The following is an 18,195-nucleotide window of genomic DNA, read 5'->3' as shown; positions in this document are numbered from 1 at the left end:
CCGGGTTCACGCCATTCTCCTGCCTCAGCCTCCCGAGTAGCTGGGACTACAGGCGCCCGCCACCTCGCCCGGCTAGTTTTTTGTATTTTTTAGTAGAGACGGGGTTTCACCGTGTTAGCCAGGATGGTCTCGATCTCCTGACCTCGTGATCCGCCCGTCTCGGCCTCCCAAAGTGCTGGGATTACAGGCTTGAGCCACCGCGCCCGGCCAGGTAGTTCTTTATAGCCATGTGAGAATAGACTAATACAGTGTCGTTAGCATAAACATGAAAACCAAACTTCTGGGGAAAAATATAGAGAAAAATAAAAGAGAGAGAGAGAGACATCCAAGGACAGGACCTTGAGGGAAAATAAGTATTTCAAGGACTATCAGAAGAAGAGGGGCCTGCATAGAAGAGTAGGAGTACTAGGCAGAGAAGAAAAAAAGAAATGAAAAAAAGGGCCTATAATCCAAGAGAAGAGAGTGTCCTGAAGAGCAATAGTGGTCAATACATTGAATGTCATGAAGCAGTCAGTAAGATAAGAACTGAAAGGAACAGTGAGGCACATGACAGTCATCACGGACTTGTACAAGAGCGGTGTTCACAGGGCAGGATGGTTGAGAAGTGTTTGGGATGTAAGAAGCAAGAGACGAGGGTGCTAACTACTTTCTCAAGAAATATGGCTAAAAAGAAAATAGAATTTAGAAGTAACTAAAAGGGCATGTAGAGTTTGAAGGAGAAGATAAGACTTGTTCTTTGGATGACAGAAAAACATAAATGTGTTTCCAGCAATTATTCTAAGAAGTGTTATTGTGAAGGGCAGGAGGGGGATGGGAGTGGCTGGAAGAAAATGTGAAATCGGGCCGGGCGCGGTGGCTCAAGCCTGTAATCCCAGCACTTCGGGAGGCCGAGACGGGCGGATCACAAGGTCAGGAGATCGAGACCCATCCTGGCTAACATGGTGAAACCCCGTCTCTACTAAAAAATACAAAAAACTAGCCGGGCGAGGTGGCGGGCGCCTGTAGTCCCAGCTACTCGGGAGGCTGAGGCAGGAGAATGGCGTGAACCCGGGAGACGGAGCTTGCAGTGAGCCAGGATCCAGCCACTACACTCCAGCCTGGGTGACAGAGCGAGACTCCGTCTCAAAAAAAAAGAAAAAAAAAAAAAAAGAAAATGTGAAATCAGGGAGGGTGCATGATTTGTTCATTCATTGGCTTTTTATGTTTAATGTCACAAGCTTGAACAGTTTATACTACAAATGGAAAGCAGACAGTAGAGAGGGAGAGTTTAAAAGGAATAAGATATTCAATGGATCTGAGTCTCTAATGGGAGCTGGGATCTAGAGCATTTGAGGAGAGATTGGCCTCACCTAGCCTTTTCTGTGGTTTAAGAGGCTTAGCTATAGGAAGGATCAGTGTCAGGTCACGCAAGTAGAGGTAGGGAATTTGTAGGATTCTTGTTTGATGGTTTCTGGTTCTGTTGTGTTTTCTTTTTTTATAATTATCCCGGGTAATATTTCAACCAGAAGAGACTCAAATGGTGAACCAACAGAGAAAGGAAAGTTCAAAGCCAGAAAAGCACTGCTGAGCAGTGGGCCAGGGGGTGGAAAGTGAGGCATAAGTGCCAAAATATATGTTAAAACTCAGAAAGGTCAAGAATAATTCCTGAAGTGAAGTGTGACGTGGCAAAGCGTCCAGTTTAGAGCATACAGAATACCAGAGAGGGGACACCTGATTTATGAAGTGCCTGCTACAGGAATGGCTGGGCCTGGGCTGGCTGACTTAAATATGCAAGAGAATGAGGTAACTTAGCCTCACTAGACTCTTGGTGAGGGGTGGGGTATGGTGGATGGCAAGGAAGACACACACAAAAAAATAAAATCAGATTTCTAGCTTCATTAAGTTCATAATCTAGTTGGAAATATAAGATTAATCTATGTAAAACACCTGGAAAGATGCTTGGCTAATTTTCGTCTTTGTCTTTATTTTGTTGTTTTAAATATTTGCATTGCTAGGAAGTTAAAAGTTAACTTACAATACAGACGAAAATTAAACAAAAAGATGAGTTGAAAATACAAAACAGCATGCAATTAAGGGTGAAATGAAAGATATGGTAAAAAGATAAGTGGTGTAATTTGAGGGGGGATAAAGTACAAAATGAACTGTGTTTGTGAAGACTTCTAGGAAACAAACATACACAATGGTCATTATAAACTGGCATGTTCTATTATCTTAGTTATGGCCAGGAGCCAACAGAAAGCCATGGCTCCGCATCGCACATAGACTGCAGAATGAGCCCCTGGAGTGAATGGTCACAATGTGATCCTTGCCTCAGACAAATGGTAAGTATTCATCTCCCTTCCCCACTGACCTCCCCAAATGGAAACTGTATTGCTAGCCTCTCCAGAAAAATGACTATGAGGCAGGGAGCCCCACAACTGAGTACCAAACTCAGAAAGAGGGATACACATTTAAATGTATGTTGCTAACTTTTCCAGGAAATCTTTATGTTGTACAGAATACTAAATGAGTGTCTAGAGGACTCATCTATATAAGAGGCTGCCAAACCTAGAATGCAGAGTGTTACCCTAAATGACATCAGTGACTTCTTCCACTGCTTCTATCTTAAAACCATTGACTCATTGGAGGGATATAGTTGTATGGATGCACCTTTAGACCATACACTTTTTTTGGCATTAGAAATTCTAATTATTCCGACTGATATTGTGCAGTTTCGTTCAAGAAGCATTGAGGTCTTTGGACAATTTAATGGGAAAAGTTGCACCGACGCTGTGGGAGACAGACGACAGTGTGTGCCCACAGAGCCCTGTGAGGATGCTGAGGATGACTGCGGAAATGACTTTAAATGTAGTACAGGTAATCTTTGTGCTCCAGTTGCTCATTGTGGGTTTCTGTGTGCCTTCCTGAATGAAAAGAAAAAAAAAAAAAGCATATGCTTCTAGACACCTGGATTTCCAAGTGGGAAAGGCCCCCAAAACAAGCATCTATACATTCTGTATGAAGAACTCAAATGTGTTTTTCTGATACCTCACCTCCAGGGTTAAAGTGCATATGATAACTTCAGAAAGAAAGAAAAAATTTGGCATTTGACACATTGAGTCTTTCCTGATTTTGATTGCAGGCAGATGCATAAAGAGGCGACTTCTGTGTAATGGTGACAATGACTGTGGAGACTTTTCAGATGAGGATGATTGTGAAAGTGATCCCCGTCCCCCCTGCAGAGACAGAGTGGTAGAAGAGTCTGAGCTGGCACGAACAGCAGGCTACGGGTCTGTATTTTATTTGTACTTTTTCAGATGAAGATGAGTGAAAATGATCTCCATCTCTCTCAACTGATAGACTGGTAGAAGCATTTGTGTGAGGGACGCAGGTGATACAGCTGATGGATCTGTATTATTTTTGAACTACTTTTGAGCTTAAAGGAAGTGCTAAATAAGTATCTCAGGATGATTTGGACAAATTGCCTGGCCTCAGTAGGGGCCTCTGTAGACTGGACTAGACGATCAAAATTTTAGATGATTGTCTCTCAGTCGAGCAAGAGATGAAATCTCTCATTTAGGAACCTCTGGGAGACCACAGCAACATTGACATGACATGTTAACATTTGGAATGAATTTCCAATAGGAGATCTAGCAATTCAATTCAAATATTTGCATTGCTAGGAAGGCTGTCTTCCATTGGAACTTCTCCTGGATCTTAGGAGTTTCCAGCATTCTGGAGCTGACCCAGGAGGAATGTGATCAGAGGAAGCAGTTTTGATGTCAGAGGATGATTATGTTGAGGTTCTGGTTCTCATTACAGAGAGCTGACATTTCACTCATTTTCCATACAAAACCTAGGGCCTTCAGACAGGTGGCTGTGATCTCAGATGGGATGTCTTAGAGTTTAGAACTCAGGACTATACAGAATAGAGAAATTCAGTTCTGTTCTGTTCTGTTCCATATATAGTCAGAGGGCATCCTAGGAATATCTACTACACAGCCTCTCTTAGTCATTCTGAGCTGTTTTTGGTAAAGGTGGATTTGTTGCTGCTTTGGGTAAAAGTGGATTTGTTGGAAAATTGTCCCCAACAAAGACACGGTCATTATTCCACCCAGTAGTATATTGAAAGAGATGGTATATGACTTTATTTCCTCACCTATAATGTAATGTGTCTTCTCATAATTCCAGTGCCTGAGTCATAGTAGGTGCTCAGTAAATACTTGGTAGGTGGATAAATAGTCTAATTATTAATTAATGAATATCTATTAAGTGCTTTCTAAAATATTGTCAATTGGCATCAGGTAAGACTGAATTTCTTTTCAGGGACAGGACTCCAGTCCTGGGTATGGAGATGGGAAGATGAAAAAAGATAGGGGTGATGGTCAGAGCGAGACTGGTAGAAGGGTAATGCAGTGGTTCTCAATCAGTGGTAATTTTTTCCCCAGCAGACATCTGACAATATCTGGAGATCACTGTAGCTGTGACATCTTGGAGGGTGCGAGAAAGGGGAGTGCTATTGGTACGTAGTGGGTGGAGGCCAGAGATGATGCTAAGCACAGGACAGCCTGACCCTAAGCATCAGTGCCAAGGTTGAGAAACCCTACACTAAGGTACTAGGCAGTTCCTATGATAAGACCTCTATCAAGGTTAGCTAATGAAGGAGATGTCTCCTCTTTCTTAGCCAAATGAAACTTCTACTTCTTAAGTCTAGGTAAGAAAAATATCCCAGGATACCAAGAGTCAGGTACCAGATAAAGCATTTCATGTGCCCTTCATACACTTTATACAGTCTTGTTCAAGCAGCATTCAAAATTACTTACAATGCCTTTGGCCCTTAGCCTAAAAGGTGGGAATCTTGAATCGAATGGATGGTTTTAGGCCCCTAAGCTCAGCAAGCCCTCTTAGTAAATTTTAGGCAGTAAATGGTACAGGAGTTTTCCCAAACCTTATAACTAGATGGTGGTGTGCTCAAATGAGTCCTGACTCTTTTTATTTATCTCCTCAGGGAAAGATTGTGAGTCCATGGTGAAAGCCCATTACTACTTTATTTTGCTTTAATTGGGACTCAAGAAACAATTTTCTCTTTAATCTCAATGAAACAGCTTAACATATGTTATTTATTCTCATTCAATGCAAATTTATAGTTTGTCTTATAGGAAAAGAATATAGAAATATTAGCCCATTTAGCTGAAAAACAATCATTCATAATCTATTGGTTTCCTTTGTTCAGGGAAAATAAAAATTTGTTGCATAGCATTTGCCAGGGAGTTTCATAATGAGGCAGGGCTAGCTAGGAATTCTTAAATATCTCACGCTTTAACACAGTCAGGGTTGGTGTTGGGGACCATCCCACAGCTGAGTCTTCAAGGCTGTGTAAGAAGGTGGGGCCCCAGCTATGGGGAAAGGTAAGAGCAAGGCTGGTAGAAATGGAAAATGAAGTAGGTCCTGATAGAATCAGTCCATCAACATTTTTTATTAAATTCCCCATTACCATGAGTAACAACCTATGTTAAATTTAGTCTTCATAAAACCTATTTTTCTATGACAACTTTCATTTGCATAATACTTTAAACTTTTCAAAATATTTTTCCACACTGTATCTCCATAGATTTTCCTAATAATCCTGGGAGATTGTTAGAGGAGGTATTATATTCATTTTACAGATAAGAAATGAGTGAAATAAATAAGGCCATTTGAATGATTAGTTTCTAGTAGAGCTGAAACAAGTTTCTCTGAGTCTCATAAAACTATATATTTCTACCATACCACCTTACCCTCTCCTCCTTAAAACACCAACCAACACCCACAGCAGTTCCCTCACATCGCTACAAAATCCGTAAGTCTTAACTTCAACACCTTAACTTCAAAGCAAAACTAACCTTAAAAAATGAAACTCCTTAAGTAGCTACTTATCACACAAATATTTGAATTAAGGAATATAGGAGAGTGGTATAAATCAGTAATTACTATTTAGGAAGAGGTTTCAAAACAACATTTATTGTTATATTTGTAATATTCTTTCATACCATTAATGTTGCATGTTTACTTACTATAAACCTCCCGTATTCTTATATGGAGCTGCGGATTCTTTGCAAAATAGAGGTAATAGGAGTAAACTCCCTAATTATAGCAACATGCTTATAAACTACATCTACCCAATTCAATCTGGACAACCTCAACAAGTCCTATCAATAGTCACATACAGTTAGATTCTTCTACATGTGAAAGTCACAAACACTCATGGTAATTAATTTATACTGTTTTCATTTGAAGGCCTCTCACACCTATGTTCTTATGCCAGGAGAACTGAGTTGTATCACAAATGTTTCAGCCTCTTATTTGAAGGCATCTGAGATTCTCCAGAAGTGTTTAAGGAAATCCCCCAGCCCATCTTGCATTCATTGAAAAGGCATAAATCCAGCCAGCTATAAGTGATGTACAATATGCAAGGAATTATTTTTTGTGATCTAAGCATAACACCACTTCTGTGAAGGGAGCTTTCTCTTCAGTTCACCTGGTAAATTGGAACTGCCTGTGGTTCTAGATGCAGGTGTGAAAACAGGCATCTCTAAGCACTGCCAAAGAACATATTTTTTTTTTAATTTTCCAGATGATGACTTTCCATCCATGAGAAGTGTTCATGTTTCTTGGCAAAAAAAATTGGCTTATTCTAGACTAGACTGGCTGTCCCTGTAGTAGTGGAACCAAGTCCAAAGCTTTTGAAACATTTCTTCCTTAGTTGTGCTTTAGACTGTGGATCAACTTTATTGTAACTTTCCAGATGGGTCCAGCCAACTGGCCAATTTGATGATCTATAAAACAATAACCTTCAAACTAGGATATACATACCACGGGGTACACAAAAACTTGCCAAGGGGAGACAAGTAAGTCTTAAGGTAATAGTTTCCTCAACTATTAATCATTTAGCTAAGCTAATAGTAAATCCTCAACTTCCATATGTACATGTTTTTCACAAAATTAATAAGCGTGACAATTCAGCTGCATCCAAGTTGTCAAGCCCACTCTCCTTTCTTCTTTTTTAAACAATCATTTCTTACTTTCTAAGAGCCGAGTATACTCCTCACCCATCTCACATTTACTACAGAGAGGAAAAAAAGAAAACAAGAAACAACTCCAAATGTTAGTACTCAACTGGACTCTGACACCTTGAAGTTTTGTGATCTCAAATTCTTTTTATCAACATTGAAAGATTACCTAATCAATTTTAGATAATGAAGCAAAAAAAAATTTTTTTGATGAAAGATCACTAACTATGGGATCTCTTTTGGTATATAACTCAGAAAAGGGATTAAAATTTGTGTGACATTGTTATAATAACTTTTTTTAAATTCTTATCTACTATTTATGTGGGTAAAGTTTCTCAGCACTTACAACTATAAAAGTGAAAAGTAGGAATCAAACTGATACTGAATGCCATCTCTTCCTAGCACCATGAATGAATGAAGTAATATTCATTCATGGATACAGGAACTAACATATTAATTTAAAAAGAAGACTCATTCATTTCATTAAGATAGATTTCCAATAAAATTTTACTTATGTTTAGTAATGATTTTAAAAAATTTAAGATACTTATGTATGCTACTATTAATAAAGAATTTTTAAATCTTAGACCCTATAGTCAAAGAGTATTTAATATTTTAAAATTTCAATTAATATCTTTTTGGTACAGAAAAGTATGACAAGGTAATTAATGAAAACTTTCAAAGATAAACTATATTACATTAGGTTAAAATTCTGTGGGGGAAATAGAATAGAAATATGAATTCAAGAATAAAAAGGGGCATAGAGTATATAGGAAGTCTGTGTGCCTTCTGTTCACTTTTGCTGTGAACCTAAAGCTGCTCTAAAAAGTAAAGCCTACTTAAAAGCATAAATAAAAGGAATAAAATAACTAAAAAATTTCCAACTGTTAGAAAATATCAGTGCTGTATGATCCAGCATCACTACTGCATTTATATTTATTGATTTTATTTTTCAAGTGGTAAAATAATTATATGTTAAAATACAAGTAACAGCAACATTATTAGGAATTATATTCTTTGCATCTACTTAATCTTAAGATGAAAAATATTAGATATTGCACTAAAAATGTACAGGAAAGCATAATTTATCAAAACTCCTTTATAGGGGAGACAAACAGAATATCTGAAGGCCATTACCCTCATCACATGCCATTTCCATCTCTGAGCTCTTACCCACACATTTCTCCTGCACCAGCCCCATCCTAATTTACCTACCCCTCAAAACCCAAATCAAATCTTTCTTCTTCTAAAACTCTTTTAATGACGTTCCCATGGTGAGTTCTTCCTCCAGAAGACTCAATGTGTAAAGCACTCACATGTACCGCTCATTTGGCACAAGTACAATCCTCCCTTTCTACCCATCAGGGATTGGTTCCAGGACCTCCCACATGTACAAAACTTTTAGGATGTTCAAGTCCCTGGTATAAAATGACATAGTATTCACATATACCTATGTATGTCCTCCTGTACTCTTTAAATAATCTCTGGGTTACTTATAACACTTGATACAATGTAAATGTGATATAAATGGTGCTATACTATAAGGCAGAAAAGTTTGTACAATCTTATCATAGATGTAATTTTTTTCCAAATATTTTCAATCCATGATTGGTTGAATCCACAGACACAGAGCCCACAGATACAGAGGACTGACTGTGTATTCTTCCTTGGTCTAGTTTTTGAAATTGTTGATTTTATGTTCTACTCCTTAATTTGAACACAATTCACATGGAATCAGAAAGTATATATAAACTATCTCAATATTCCTCCCTGCCAATTGCAAATGCTGTACCACACATAGATATAGTAGTCACCTAAGAGCTAATCATCAATAAAAACAAAGGTTGATTTCATTGTTCATTGAAAACAAAGAGGTCCAATGTCTCTGTTAATGCAGCTACACGGGATATGTAGTTCACTATCATATAAAGAAAATGTAGCTGAGGTCTTGTTTAAGAAACAACCCAGGTCACTTGCTTCCACTATTTTACGTCTTTGTGGTGGAGAGGTTGCGTCAAAACCTTAGTGATACAAAAATAACTGTTTATTTCTCACAAGACTGGGCTTCACTGGGAGATTCGCCTCAAGCTGCAACAGCTGGGGTGGTTCTGCTTTTCACTGGGGTCAGTGATAGCCAGGTTGAAGGGGCAGCGGCTACCCATTAGAAGCCCTTTTCAAGGCAATGGCACAAATACACGAAAGCAAAGGCAATGAATGAGACCTCTTCATGCCTATGCTTTGAACTGGCCCACTGTCACTCTCAACTACATGCCATTGGCTAAAGTAAGTCACATGGCCAAACACAAAGCCACTAGGGAGGGAGGTACACTTTGCCTGTGATAAGGTCATGGCAAGGGTGTAGATGCAGAGCTGGGTAAAGAATTGGGACCAAAATTTTAATCTATCATGAGGAATAAGGTGTTTAAAAAAGTAAATCAAATATATAATTTATTTTCTTTTTTCTCATATTCAAATTAATAGGTCTAATTTTTGTCCCTATATTAGAACTTTAGGGCCATAGCATTTTTCATGAAAGGTATTTTGGTGGGACAAGCAGTGAGAGGTGGTCGATTTTATCTATATGTCAGCCTTGAGGAAGATATTTATACATCAGTTTGTTAACTTGCTTTCCATTAAAGTTGAACCACTTCAGATTCACTAGAACTTTGTAGATTCAAAGTTTATGTAAAATGTGCTATTTGTATAAAGATGTTTTTAACTAACCCACTAGCAGCAGGAAACTCTTTCAATTATTTCTCTTGCATAAGCCATGGGTTTATGGTAAACTACCCACTCTTTGACAAATTGGTCTTAAAACCAACATCCAGATTTGTAATCCAGTTCATTGGAGTTAGGAATGTGGCCTAGGGCAATGGAAGAGTTTGTGTTTTTGTGCCAAGGTAAGTTACAGATTTGATCTGCAAACCTATTGGCCTCCCTGGCTTGGGGCCATTTATTCCAGATACAGCCTAGACAGCAATGACTGTTCTCCAATTAACAGAAGTGTATTTCACAAGGAAATAACTGCTTCTTGTTCGTATATTGTTTCTAAGCCTAGAAGTAAAATTTAACTTTTTAAAAAACTAAATAAGATTTATATTTATGAATGAAAGCTTGCCAAATGAAAATATTTTGCTGTGGGAAAAAAATATAACTTTTGAGAATGCCTTTCCAGGATGCTGAAATTTTTGTGTTCGTCTTGGAAAGTGTAATGGAAATAATACAAGCCTGGAGGGAATGAAGTTCTTGACAAGCAATGAGACAGCTGGAGGAAAAGGCTTAAGTTTAAAGAAAATAGGGAGAGAGAGAGAAAGCCCCAGTGTTGATCCATAGATGAAAAATTACATGCATATGTTATATTGGCCCCCTGAGATGCTCTGTTCTCAAATAATTTAAATAGTTGGTATTACAGCATCAGTTATTGGTTCACTAAGGGAGGTTAGGTAAGAGTTACAGCGGTGAAGTTAAAACTCCAGGAACCAGATGGTCCCACGTGCCTTACTTATTGCATTTCTTTCATTGCACTCTAAACAGTGCCTTAGTTGCCTAAAAGAGTTCATAAGGCCCTCCTAAGGTATGCTTTCTGCCAGGGACACTAAGCCAAGGTGAACAGGCTCTTGCTTCTGTTTCTGATTATAGCACACACATATTGGGTGACGGTGACGTGAACTGAAGCTGTCTCACTTTTTCCAGCTACAGAGGGCTGCCTTGCATTATGTTGTGCTATTTCCACTTCTGATACTACTCTGTTCATTCTCAGGATCAACATTTTAGGGATGGATCCCCTAAGCACACCTTTTGACAATGAGTTCTACAATGGACTCTGTAACCGGGATCGGGATGGAAACACTTTGACATACTACCGAAGACCCTGGAACGTGGCTTCTTTCATCTATGAAGTAAGTCTTCTTGGAGGAAAACACATTGTTCAACTTTTGGCTGAAAAATTGCTTCAGTAAGTTTAGTACCAAACTGTGAAAAACTCAGTAGAATGATAATTTCACATGAACACAAGACTCAAAGAACAGGCGATGTAGTTTGGATCTCTCTAGAAACATACAATTGTGTCTTCTCAATCCTCAGTAACATGCACCTAGTGATAAAGATGTGGCAAATACCTAGACTCCATAGAAAGAATTATCTAAGGATCTAAGATAACTAAAAATCAAATCAGTGCTGATTTAAATAGTGATAACATTGCTTCCATGCTACTTGAGTTTTGCTGTTATTGTTTGCGAGCCTCCTGATGAAAACTCACCTTTGCGTTGGTTTTCCTTCAGAATCCTCCTATGAAGAGCCTGCTTGACTAATGTGAGTGGCTATTTTCACTCACCTTAAACACCTCTACCTCTTGAAAATGATTTATAAAAATGATTTTCACTCTATACAACACTATTCCAAACTTAACTATCTTTCCTAAAGTCACCTAATTCTCTGGAACAATGACAGACTGTAGCCCTCCACCATTAAAAGGATTAATATTTATCACCTTTAGAGATTCCTTCTTTGTTCCAAACAAGATATAATAAATAATAAAAATAAGCTTGCTCTGACCCAGGAGCTACAAGAGTCTGTTTCTTAAAATGGTCCCATTGGTAAAGAAGACCCTTAAGGTCTGCTTTATTCAGTTATTACAAGATTCTTATTGTTATAAGTCTGAAAAATGTGTATGCTTTTAAGGAAGCGTGGTTAATATTCCTTTACTTTCTGAAAATATAATAAATCAGTCCCTACATATTGCAGCCAGAAGCATGTTTTCTCATGAATGCTAAGACTATCGTATCTTGACCATTTGACTGGCATGTTTTTTTCACATGTGGTCATGTTTCTTATACCTATAAGTCAGAATATAAGTCAGTTGCCAACAAATTTGAGGAAATCTTTTGGACTGTTGGTTTTTCCCCATAATACCAGGTTAAACTTCGTTAAGCACAGATTTTTGGAATGGAAAGATGACAATTGTTTTTAAAAAGTATTAGATAACGTTCTATTTTCTTAAATAGAAAATACCAAACATGGTCACCTTGGTCATTGCTGATGGGAGAAGGGTTATTGTTGTGCTGATTTAGTTTGTTTGGAGTTTAGTCTGCATTTTACAGTTTTCCTGTTTTCACCACTGTGATCAACTCTTAGCTTCTCTAGTGGGGTAATAACTAGTATGACATCGGATGGTGAAGGCTAGGGGCTGCCCAGGACTGATCTTGAAGCCACATTTGGTGAGGAAACACTGCTAGGAAACACTGCTTTCCCTTATCCATAACCCTGGAAACAGATGTGTTTCAGCATTTCAGAATGTTTGGGATTTTAGAAAGGTGATGTGGGGCTTACCTGTATATGATATACATCAAAGTGGAGTTTGAGCAGCATCGCATAGTCTAACACATCAATATTTCTGTAGCAAAACTAATCTATGTTCACATATGGTGGGAAAAATAAAGATTATAGATACCTTTTACTAGTTCAGGTAAGATTAATACCTCCAAAAAAGTTTGATGTCAAGCTTATTAGAAAGAAGATAGTAGTTGTGAATTTGAATATTTATGTGGTGCCAACCAGGGCAGTGGGAGTTGAATAGGGGGTGGCTAAGGCCTCCAAATCACTCCCTTGCTGCTCCCACTGCTGATAATCGCCTTATTCAAATCTGTTATGGTCTCAGAAAATAAGTAGCCAAATTTGTTATTATTATACATAAAAGAACACAAACTTTTATGAGGGGAAATATCTACTTTAACTCCTTAGAGGGAATTTTTTTCTTTAGTTCCTACTACTTAATGAAATATGTCATTTACTTTCTCATGTGTATCAGTAATACCTGAAGGCAAATTATACATATTATACTTCTTTATAGCTTATTACCAATACCAACTCAATATAATACTCACCAGTTTTTGTTAGATGATTTTTTAACTCTTGCCTTAGTTACTTATTGGCAATAATTTATTGGCTTTCATTTTTGACAGAATGATACTGGTCCATCATAACATGGGAATACACCTAAATAATTACATCTTATTATCATCCATTCATACTCTCTCATTTAGGGTCTTTTGTCTCAAATGGGCTGTGGTTTTAGAGCTACTCTGCTCAGGTTGAAATTCCACCTCTGCCCCTTAGTGCTGTAAAATCTCAGGCAAATTACTTATCATCATTGTGCCTCAGTTTCTTTATCTATAAAATAGAAATAATAACGCCTACCTCATGGAGATAAATGGGTCTAAATATGTGAAACACTCAGGAAGTCACTGGCACATAGCAAGCCCTCAATAAACATTGGCTATTATTCGTTTTAGAGTATAATTAGTAAAAGACTTAGCCAAAGCTAGGTACATAATTAGTGGTCACATAATAGGTCAAGATTTACTGACCACTTTATAAATTAACGGTAATGACTAAGAACAACTGTAGTCAGTGAAAAGGGGAGAGGGGAGTGGTGATTGCATTTATAACTTAGGTCCTTTTCTACTTACTTTTCTTTGGTTCTTTCTTCACTTTTGTTGTTGAATAATAATTTGTAAGCCTAAATCATGTTTCAAGTGTTCATTATAATTCTTCTTAAATCTGAGTCGCCATGAAAATGTAAGAATTGGTAGGTGAACAAAAATTTGCAAAATGCACCCAGTTTATAAGTATACTTTTCACCCCAATCCTGCCAAAATCCTGGGTGACTTCAATATCATGTGGGCTGCCAAGTATTTTTTGTTGCCTCATAACTTCCTATACCATTTTACTATAGCCACTCTCATTTCTAGCCACCTAACCCTTGACTTTGTCTTTATCAGAACTTTGCTGTCTCTGAAATCTGAAAATCCAGCTTTTAACCCTCTCATCTTATCACAATTGTCTAACCTTTCAGCTGTCACCCTCATTTATGCCCACAAACCTCTACTTGGCCTCATCTAGACCTTCAGGCTTTTTGGAATCTATTTTTCTCCTGGTGTATCTTGTTCCTCCTACTCTAAATTATTTTGTTCATCCAAGCTAGATCCATTTTGACTACATTTGCCAATATTAGCAGTGTCCTTTCTTTCCATTCCTCCTACAATCCAGAAAAACTCTGATTTGGGATGAACTTTATTATTTTCTGCCCTACTTGTAAACTTATACTGCTGAACACTAAAGAGAAAATTATGCTCACACAAAAACAGCTAGCATTATAATTTCAACTGGATCCTCCACACTGTTCAGTAGGTCCATGATACCTTCTGAGGCTTTCCTTGTTCTTGTTCTTCACAGGAGCAGGCTCAATCTTTCAGCAACACCGTCAAGCCTCTTACTGTTACTCACCGTCTTGATCCTGGGTGCAGCAGATGACGTTAGCTCCAACTTAACAGAGAATACCCAAGACTTAGGCAGCAGCTTTCCCAGTTGTTTCTTCAAAGTTATTCTATGTATTTAATTTGCTACTCAATCCATCTTTACATCCTTCTATTCTCTCAATAGGAAGTTATTCTTTCTCCTCCCTAGGCTGGATCCCACTCCAAGTACCTTGCTAGACATTCTACTAAGCCTCCACTCAACCTTTCCTTCTTTTTCCTTCCACTCTGGGCTTCATATATAAATATTTTTCAAAGGTCTCATCTAAAAAGAAACAAATGAAGAAACCTCTCCCATCACTATATACCCGTGTTGTCTACAGTTGCTATCTCAACATATGTGCATTGCATTTATTCCCCACTCCTTGTTATCTTGTGTCTATTCATTTTTCAACCCTCTTCAAGTCTATCTCAAGCTTATTTTGAGCTCCCTTTTGGAGAATCCTTAAATAGTATTGAACTCTTTCCAGAGTTCCTAGTTTGTTTCACTAATTTCTCTCTATATATTCTTCTTGAGTGATTTCCTTTTTCTTTTCTCCTATGGCTTCGATTTTCAGTCTATTCTGATTGCATACAAATCCTATGTTACCAGCCCACATCTCTCTTTGAACTAGATGCTTGTATATCCAGTTGTCTCCCGTTGTCACAGAGTCAACATACCTAGAACCGATAACCAATCTTACTCCCAATTTTCTGCTTCTTGCTCTTGAATTCTCTGTCTTGGTAAGTGGAAATAATATCACCCTAGTCATCAAACTCAAAACCTGAAATCCCTCCTTAGGACATTCTTTACAAACTCATTTCCCTCAAAACCCACAATATCCGATCAGTCTTCAATTTCTATTATTATAATCTCCTTTAAAACTGTTTCTTATTTCCCATTCCCACTGCCACTGCCTTAAGCTGCCATCACTTCTCATGTAGGAATGACTCAAAATTGTCTACTTAGTTTATAACCTCTAGTTTTTCTCAACTTCAATCATTCCCCACATTTCAGTATAAAAATAATAAATCTGATCATTCTCCTTGCAGCTTAAATTTGGTGAGTGTCTATCTATAGCCTTCAGTGCAGTAGTCAGTCTCCTTGGCAAGGAGTACAAAGTCAATCCTGATCTGATTTTTGATTGCCACCCCACCCTCAGCTTTCTCCTCTGAATTCATCTTCTACAATGCTTCTCCTACAAATAAATGCAATATGCTTTGATTTTTTTCTCTATTTTGCTGTAGAATAAGTATTTTTTGGTTACTATCTCAGTCTTTTATTGACCACAGAATCCTGAAAAACTAATACTGTATACTATGCTAAATAAATGCCTATTGAATGAATAAAAAATTCATGCCAGCATATTAACACTCTAAGTTAATATTTCTAATGAAGGCAAAGAACAAATATTTAATTGGAATTGCCATTAAAGTTGACAGCAAAATTGCAAGCAGAGGCTTAATAAACATTCCAACTATTCTTTCTACTGGCAACTTAAGCCCATTTAGAAAATCTAGCAGCAGATGAAGCTTACTACATACCTGGTCATTTGTCCTATGTTGATGTTTCTCAAGTGGAAAATATGTAGTCTTTCCCTACACAAACTGCTATCTTGAAAGGGACTCTGTTCTACAAATAAACTCATGCATTCAAGGTTGAAGTCATAGGCAGGGGTCAACTCATGAAAGCACTCATGTACCGTAATAAATACGCTGAGCATAATCCTGAGCATAATGAGGGAGCCACTCCGGAGAGCAAGATGCTGAGAGTTTCATTTTAGAACTTTGTGTTTTGTAGAAATAAATTTTAAGTGAACAAGACTAGAGGTAATGAGAACAGAAGGAGGCTATTTTATGGTCCAAGAAGCAGATGACGAAAGGCTAATCTGGGTCTGTAATAGTAGAGATGAAGAGGAAGGATAAAATCCAGCATATTTAAGAATTAAGAGATTAGTAATAAATTGGAGACAGTATAGCATATGATCAGTCACAAGGTTCTGAATTAAGACTCTCTGGGTTTAAATTTTGGTAAATTCCTCCACTTATCATCTATGTGAATTTGGGCAACTTAGTTATCTTTCCTGGATCTCAATTTCCATCATGAAATGGCATGATAGTAGTATACACTTCATAGAGTTTCAGAAATATTAAATATGTTAATAACCATAAAGTGATTAGAACAGTGCGCCTACCACAAACTAAACTTTCTATAGATGGACCCTATAAAAATGGAAAGCCAAAAACAAACAAACAAACAAATAGAAAAAACAACCACACACACATACACACAACCAGTGAATTATAGGCCATCAAAAGAGATGTGGGAAATTGGATGTGCAGGAAATCTACCAAAGAAGGAGTGGGTTCTAAGAAGATAATGATTCAAATGCTGATAATTTTGAATTTGAGGGTCTATATGACATTAGATGGAGTTATCCTACAACAAGGAGATTATTTGAATCAAAATGGAGAGAATGATCTAAATTGTAAAAAGAGATCTAGGTGTCCATTACCATATACATGATCATTGCTTTTTTTTTTTTTTTTTTTTTTTTTTTTTGAGATGGAGTCTCGCTCTGTTGCCCAGGCTGGAGTGTAGTGGCGCAATCTCGGCTCACTGCAACATCGGCCTCCCAGGTTTAAACGATCCTCCTGCCTCAGCTTCCTGAGTAGCTGAGATTAGAGGCGTGTGCCACCATGCCCAGCTAATTTTTGTATTTTAATAGAGACGGGGTTTCACCATGTTGGTCAGGCTGGTCTCTAACTCCTGACTTCATGATCTGCCTGCCTCAGTCTCCCAAAGTGCTGGGATTACAAGCATGAGCAACCACGCCTGGCGATCATTGCATTCTTAAGAGTGCCTGAGATTTCCCAAGAAGTGTACAATGAGGGAGAAGAGAAGAACATAGAGACTGAAGTCCTGGAGCACACAAACGTTTAAGACTTAGGCATAGAAAAAAAATTCTATAGATAATAGAGATGAATTGTACTTGTTATCCTTTACTAACTGTCAAATTACCCCAAAACTTAATGGCTAAAGGGTCAAGAATGTGAGAGTAGCTTGGCTAGCTGGTTCTGTCAGAGGGGTGCCTCAAGAGGTTACAATGAATCTGTTCTTCATAGGTTTCTTCTCTCAATTAGTGAGAGATGGCTTTGATAATAATATGTGATTTATGGTTTTATTATCCATTTGTACAAATAAAATTTTAATGACATCTTCAACAGTTTTCTCTACGTACTCTCTATTTACAACTGCCCTCCAAACCTCCACAACTTGCACTCGGAAATATTTCTTGATTGTGTCTCTCTCTTCCATTTTTAGTGCCATAAGCAATGTTTATTTCTTTTCAAGGAGCATTATATGAACAAATTCTTAAACAGGATGACTTCAACTGACCCCTATAATATGTCTGCCTCCTAGAACATGCAAGCCACTTGACCTTCTCTCTCTGAATCTAGCTTCTCCAACATCTGTTTATTCAGTACTCATAAAGAAACTGCCTTCCATCTTTGTGTTTTTCTGCTTTCTGTAATCGTGCCCCTTGGTCTCTTCTTCTAAGACTTTTGCTTCTCTCTCTATGATGGTTACAAGTATTGGTCCATTTCATAATGCTTGACATTGAGCCTAGACTTCTTTTGGCGTGGATAGATTTTTGCATTTCCCAATTCAGCTTTTGTTCCTATGCTCTCTGGGATGACCCCACCCTCACAGTTTCAGGCTGTACTCTCAACTACCATCCCGGCATAGTGAGAAAGGCTACTTTTTCTTGAGTTGTTCAACAACGTCCTAATTGATACCCTGACCAACAATCTATTATATTTGAAAGTGGCCGTCTACACTGCTGAGTTGATATTTGCCTTATGCCATTTAC

At 37.9% G+C, this 18,195-nt stretch overlaps 1 protein-coding gene across 1 annotated transcript in view; it reads left to right on the top strand.

Moving 5' to 3' along the window:
• The window catches only part of C9 (complement C9), a 78,466-nt gene that overhangs the window by 14,640 nt on the left and 45,631 nt on the right, over positions 1-18,195 (top strand). Inside the window, exons 2-5 of the mRNA XM_017853178.1 lie at positions 2,216-2,321; positions 2,712-2,856; positions 3,122-3,269; positions 10,789-10,927. Of these exons, the coding sequence (XP_017708667.1) occupies positions 2,216-2,321; positions 2,712-2,856; positions 3,122-3,269; positions 10,789-10,927 (538 nt within the window). The remainder of the gene's footprint in view (positions 1-2,215; positions 2,322-2,711; positions 2,857-3,121; positions 3,270-10,788; positions 10,928-18,195) is intronic.

This window comes from Rhinopithecus bieti, unplaced genomic scaffold (assembly GCF_001698545.2).
Source record: "Rhinopithecus bieti isolate Rb0 unplaced genomic scaffold, ASM169854v2 scaffold_34818, whole genome shotgun sequence".
In the NCBI taxonomy this organism is placed as follows: domain Eukaryota; kingdom Metazoa; phylum Chordata; class Mammalia; order Primates; family Cercopithecidae; genus Rhinopithecus; species Rhinopithecus bieti.
The sequence above is the reverse complement of the archived record's forward strand: the minus strand, read 5'-3'. Positions and strand labels throughout refer to the sequence as shown.